General features: G+C 48.6%; 1 protein-coding gene across 1 annotated transcript; it reads left to right on the top strand.

Annotated features, from left to right (window-relative positions):
* The first annotated feature begins 4166 nt into the window (after nt 1-4166).
* ARC (activity regulated cytoskeleton associated protein) lies at nt 4167-5393 on the top strand. The gene has a single exon (XM_054986051.1). It carries the CDS (start codon nt 4167-4169, stop codon nt 5391-5393), a length of 1227 nt encoding a protein of 408 aa, XP_054842026.1.
* The last annotated feature ends 847 nt before the right edge of the window (nt 5394-6240 follow it).

Genomic DNA, 6240 nt, shown 5'->3' with positions numbered 1-6240 from the left:
CACCACCTCTGTTCCCAGAAAAAAAGCCCTGGTGAAGTCTATGGCATTATATTCTGCTGCGGTACCTCTTCTTCCCAAATCCCACTCTCCCCATTCTCTACTTCCAAATCTTCAGGAACTAAGTGGCAAACCTAGCCTTTAAAGAGTCCTATGGCTGCTTCCCAAACCATTGATGTTGCCCGAGCTGCCTCAAGTTAATGTGGTGTTTCAGTAACAATAGATGGTCCCACCCTGTCTTGCATTCTCAGGAATCCAGGAACAATGACAACATTGGTTGTTGGGGGTTTTCCGGGCTGTATTGCCGTGGTCTTGGCATTGTAGTTCCTGACGTTTCGCCAGCAGCTGTGGCTGGCATCTTCAGAGGTGTAGCACCAAAAGACAGAGATCTCTCAGAGATCTCACACTGAGAGATCTCTGTCTTTTGGTGCTACACCTCTGAAGATGCCAGCCACAGCTGCTGGCGAAACGTCAGGAACTACAATGCCAAGACCACGGCAATACAGCCCGGAAAACCCCCAACAACCATCGTTCTCCGGCCGTGAAAGCCTTCGACAATACAATGACAACATTCCTATATTAACTTAGGTAGCTGCCACCACTATCATTGTCAAATATAACGAGGATTTTTTCTGCTTCACATTGATCATCAGGGAATAGTCCCAAGAGGTAAGATTGCCAAACCATGCCTTTAAGACTAACCAACTTTACTGTAGCATACGCTTTCGAGAACCACAGCTCTCTTCATCAGATGCATCTGACAAAGAGAGCTGTGGTTCTCGAAAACTTATCCTACAATGAAGTTGGTTAGTCTTAATGGTGCTACTGGGCTTTTTACTATTTTGCAACTACAGAGTAACATGTCTCACTCCTCTGGCTACAGATCATGCCTGGCAGTCACTAGGAGCCTGGGAAGCAGGGACATGAGGGCTCCTGGTATCATATTCTGTGCATTGTGACATTAGTTCTGGGAAAAACTGGAAGCAATGTCACATTACTCTAGGAATTGCCAGCAACTCTATGGTGAACCCATAGAGTTTCTGGTGATTCCTAGAGCAACGTAACATCTCTTTCAGGTTTTTTTCTTGGAAATGATGGCATGCTGTTTTTTTAAAAAAATTCTCTCCCACTGCAGCAGTGGTCAAAAAGAGTTGCTGTCAGGAGACCTGGCAACCTTACTTACTAGGGCAGCAAAATTAATGTTCTAAAGGCTTAATGGATTTCAGCCAGTTTTCTACAGAGCTGTTGCAGCTCTAGGAATTTGACTGGGCCAAAATGATTCAACATATAGGAAGAATTGGCCATGGCCGTAACTGGGGATGCCAAGCTCTTCCACTTAGAATCTATGTGCAGAATAATGAAGTCAACGTCTTTGGTATTTCAACATTAAAGGTGCTGCCCTCTGTAAGGAAGTTTGAACAGCACAATTGATGAGAATCCAGTGTGCAACTGGGCCTACATAATAGAGTCCCCAGTCTCCCAGTTGGGGTGTGGGATCCCCCATTCCCAGCACCTGCCCCCTGTTGCCTCTCACCTGGCCAGTGGGGGGAGAGATATAGGGAATGGTCATCCATGCACCAGACCCTTCATTGTGAAATCACTCCCGGCGAAACAAGAAAGAGAAATCCCCTGCAGCCTGATTTTAAGCAAAAAATACCCCTGCATGGGAGGTGGGGGGGGGGTGTTTCTTCCTTGGTACGACAATGAAGGCTCCAGAGTGCATGTGCGCTTTGCGCATGCGCACTGTAAGTTTCCCCTGTGCATTGGGCCCCGGGGGACACGGTAACCCAACTACACAAGTAGGATTAGATGCCCTACTATTATGGCCTTATATGGACATCTACCTGATAGTTTCAGAGGTGCAAAGGCACACCTGATGGGCAGAGAAGAAAGGCATACATTTTCCCCTTCACCACATGTAGGAAAGTGATTGGAGGAAACTATCATCGACACTGTTCCCATATCAAAGTAACTGCCTTGCACAGTTGTTGAGATGTTGACATGCCTCTCTGGCTGGATTAAGGGTGAGACAGAAATTAAATGAAACGCTAAATGGAACGATATAGAAATGAATGGATGCCTTAATGTGTTCTCCTGTAAGCTCCCTTAAGAACCCTTTTTGGTGAAAAGGAAGTCTAGAAACATTTATTTAACACTTTGGAAGATGAATCCTGTCTTTAGGTGAAGTGCAAGCAAGATACTGAATGTAATTTCGCCAGTAAAAAGGCAACAGCTTCTGACTTGGTGTCCCATGGTGAATAAAACTCTGTGAAAGAGGAATTTCATGTCCCCAAGAAGTTCTGTAATCAGGTGCCAGACCCTTCGGCATCCAACGAAAGAATTTAGAAACTAAGACTCCCAAACCAGCTAGATATACAGCCTCAGAGTAGGAATGCCACATATTTTCATGGGCTTGTATAAAAAGAGAGATTCATCACTTTATAAAACCCCATAGAAAACTTTACAGATAAAGGTCTTCCCCCCGAAATTAGCCTACACCTCAAGTTCGCTAATGATTCACACCCCCTGAAACTTCTTGGCTGTCATGAACTTCAGTCGTCAGGTGGTGGTGGCAACCCACCACCAGAGATCCAAGAAAAAGAGGCTACGCAGCTCCAAGAAGGCCGATCCGCCGTGTAGCTATTTCTAATGAGGAGATTCTGTCCCAAATCCAAGGTGAATCAGTCGTGCATTTGTGGAGTGGGGTTCTGCGAGGTCACTGCCCTGTTACATAATCCTCCAACCCTGCTTAGTAAGCACCCACAGCGGCCCCCGTGCCTCCATGTCTCATCATCGCCCGGCTGTCATCCCAATCCTCCGTCTGAATGACGGGTTGGAGTTCCAGAGGGGAACTCTGCCTCTTTCTAGAAAGGGAATCTCTTTATCTGCTGGTTATATAAAGCCCCGGTGTCCTTTTATGGTTCCGCTTCCTGTCTTGTCGCCGAGAGCCAGGAACAAGTGTAGCTTCCACTGCGTCTGGGGGCTGAACGTGTGATTAAGCAACTGATTCAAGCTTAGTAACTGGCAGGCTTTCCAATGGGTGGATTTAATTGGCTGGAAACCCCGGATGGGTAGGACACCCCCTTACCTCTCAAAGTATTGCCCCCCCCCCCCACACACACACCAAAAACTTGAAGTCACTGAGTGGACTTGTAATTAATAATGTCAGTGTCAAATTCCCACCTTCTGTTTCGGAAAAAAAAGTATCCTTTTTATACTCACCCAATGACCCCCTTTTATCCTTTTTTTCTAAATACTCAGATGTGGCACAAGCAAGCAGGGCAGCGATGCACATGTGGTATGCACAGGGCACGGGTTTGTGACCGATGAATGGCCGAGGGCGTGTGACACATTGAATTTTAATCCGCCTCCTTTTCATCTGACTCTTTTGTCAAGGGTCTTTCAGGGAATGTATTTTAATAAGGACCTTGCCGATTAAACAGTCCGGAGATGAATAAGTCCTATCCGAGCTCTTTGGAGGGGAAAGGGAGAGAAAGAGCGAGCCGGGGAGGAGAAAAGGTAGGAATTACTCATCCATCCATCCAACTGTCTACAAAACCTTTAAAGTGCTTCTCGCCTCAAGTCTGGGGGTGTGTGCGAGGGGGTGGGAAAAGCGAATGGGAGGGAGGGGGAAGGCAGGGAGCCTTGCCAGGAGCTGTGTTTTCCACTGAACGTTCCTCATCCAATCAGCAGCGAGAGGTGGATGAGCAAAGAGGCTTGGCTACACCCACATATTGAGCTGTGTGGAGTATAAGTATGGGTTTCTGTGTGAGCACGAGCCAGAACACAGAGAGAATCAGAACAGCTCTCTTTTGCAGCTAGAGAGAGGCAGACACTTGTTAGCGTGAACTTCAGGAGACTAGAAAGCAAGGAAGGAATCCACGCCAGGGACGCCGGCAACAACCGAAAGCATTGCAGCTTACGGAGAAGGGAGCTCAGCGGCTCAACTCGGGCATTTGCAGACCCCCGGCAGAGGAAGGATTCAAGACTGAAAGATTTCCTTCTGTTTTGCTTGGACTTTGTAGCACACGAGGACTTGGACGGAGAAGCTTGCTGGGTGATTTCTGATTTGGTTGCATTTGTCTTTGGGGCAAAAAGAGGTAGACCGCTTCTGGTGGTTACAAGGGGGGTAAAGCATTAGGGTGAGTTTTGTCCGTAGCTTCTGAACCATGCAGTTGGATAACGTCAATCCCGGGAACATGCACTCTTTCCAGGGCCACCGCGGAGTGGCCAACAAGCCCAATGTCATCCTTCAGATAGGGAAGTGCAGGGCTGAGATGTTAGACCATGTCAGGAGAACCCACCGACATCTCTTGACCGAGGTGTCCAAACAGGTGGAGCGGGAGCTGAAGGGCTTGCAGAAATCAGTGGGGAAGCTCGAGAACAACCTCGAGGATCATGTCCCCTCCGCTGCTGAGAACCAGAGGTGGAAGAAGTCCATCAAGGCCTGCCTGTCGAGATGCCAGGAGACCATTGCTCACTTGGAGAGGTGGGTCAAGAGGGAAATGAATGTCTGGAAGGAAGTGTTTTTCCGCCTGGAGAAATGGGCTGACCGGCTGGAATCTGGTGGGGGGAAATACTACCATGGAGATCATCCCAGGCAGACGGTCTCTGTTGGGGTAGGAGGCCCAGAGGTCAGGCCCAGTGAAGGGGAGATTTATGATTATGCCCTGGACATGAGCCAGATGTATGCCCTGACTCCCCCTGCACCTGCAGATGTCCCTGTGGTGCCTCAGCCCCATGACTCCTATCAGTGGGTCACTGTCCCTGAGGAGGCCCCGGCTTCCCCAGTGGAGACCCAGATTTTTGAGGACCCCAGAGAGTTCCTGACTCACTTGGAGGATTATTTGAAGCAGGTTGGTGGGACTGAGGAGTACTGGCTCTCTCAGATCCAAAACCACATGAATGGCCCAGCCAAAAAATGGTGGGAGTATAAACAAGACTCAGTCAAAAACTGGCTGGAGTTCAAGAAAGAGTTTCTGCAGTATAGCGAGGGGACCCTGACGAGGGACGCCATCAAACAAGAGCTGGATCTCCCCCAGAAGGATGGAGAGCCGCTAGATCAGTTCCTCTGGAGGAAGAGGGACCTGTATCAGACCCTCTATGTCGATGCTGACGAGGAGGAGGTGATCCAGTACGTCGTAGGGACCCTCCAGCCCAAACTCAAGCGCTTCCTTACCAGCCATCCTTACCCCAAAACTCTAGAACAGCTGATCCAGAGAGGCAAGGAAGTTGAGGGGAACTTAGAGAACTCTGAGGAGCCCAGTCCGCAGAGGACTCCCGAGCACCCTCTGGGTGGCTCCGTGGAGAGCTTGCCCCCTTCCTCTACCGTTAGCCCCGTCGCTAGCGATGGAACTCAGCCAGAAATTTCTGCTCTGCCGGCCACTGTGATCTAAGCTGGAGTTGGAGGCAGCGAGCGTTCTACAGAAGGGAGCCAGTGACTTATTTCAGAAGGTGGCTTCCTTTCGGCTGGAGACGGCAGCCATTCTGGGTCTGAGGCTACTCAGTCCAATGACTCATAAGAGGAGCATTATTTTTTTGTTTGTGAGTCGACCATGTGGAACACATGGCTTGCCTGAGTCACTTGAGGTGGCTCAGGCTGGAGAATAAAGGGTATTTTGAAGCCTTTGCAAGGAACAGACAACGTGGCAAAAAGGATCAGTCGATTTGTGTGTGTGTGTGTGTGTGTGTTAGAGGGCCACTAAGTTTCCTTGAGCATTAGTTTCCAAGGTCTTGAGATGGGAACAATATAAGGAGTTCTTTCACACGACCATCAGCCCGTTCCTCCAGAGCTTTTCCTCCCAGGCATTTCCCCCTTTCCCAAGAAACTTCTAATTCCCTTATCTCTGCTTGGGCTCTCACTAACTCCAAGAAAGCTTCCATTTTCACTGTCCTTCTTCCTCCATGAGCTGCAAATTGACTAAGAAGGAAACTTCTTGGTAAGTTTTCCTGCTGAAAAACTCCAACAGGAGTCTCTCGAGCATCAAATGACAGTTCTGTTTTTTTTTTCTTCCTAAGTGGGTCTTCTGGATTCTCTTTGGCTCTGACCTGATTTTGAAGGTCTTCAGCTCCACAGTGGACCAGAGCGAAGTCTTAGCACCTTTCTTTTATAGTTTAGACTCAGGAACTGGTGGTGGGATTAGACTGCTATTAGGCAGAGCACAGTCAGGAGGGGAAGATAAGCAAGTGCTCCAACTTGGTAGGATTCCTAGACTCTTTTAAGGGGGGAAGGAGGTGTTATTT

Source organism: Eublepharis macularius, chromosome 7 (genome assembly GCF_028583425.1).
Source record: "Eublepharis macularius isolate TG4126 chromosome 7, MPM_Emac_v1.0, whole genome shotgun sequence".
In the NCBI taxonomy this organism is placed as follows: Eukaryota; Metazoa; Chordata; class Lepidosauria; order Squamata; family Eublepharidae; genus Eublepharis; species Eublepharis macularius.
This window is presented reverse-complemented; position numbering and strand designations above follow the sequence as displayed.

What these genes read in the sequence shown, in the direction of transcription:
- ARC (XM_054986051.1), top strand. Translation starts at nt 4,167, where the DNA reads ATGCAGTTGGATAACGTCAATCCCGGGAACATGCACTCTTTCCAGGGC.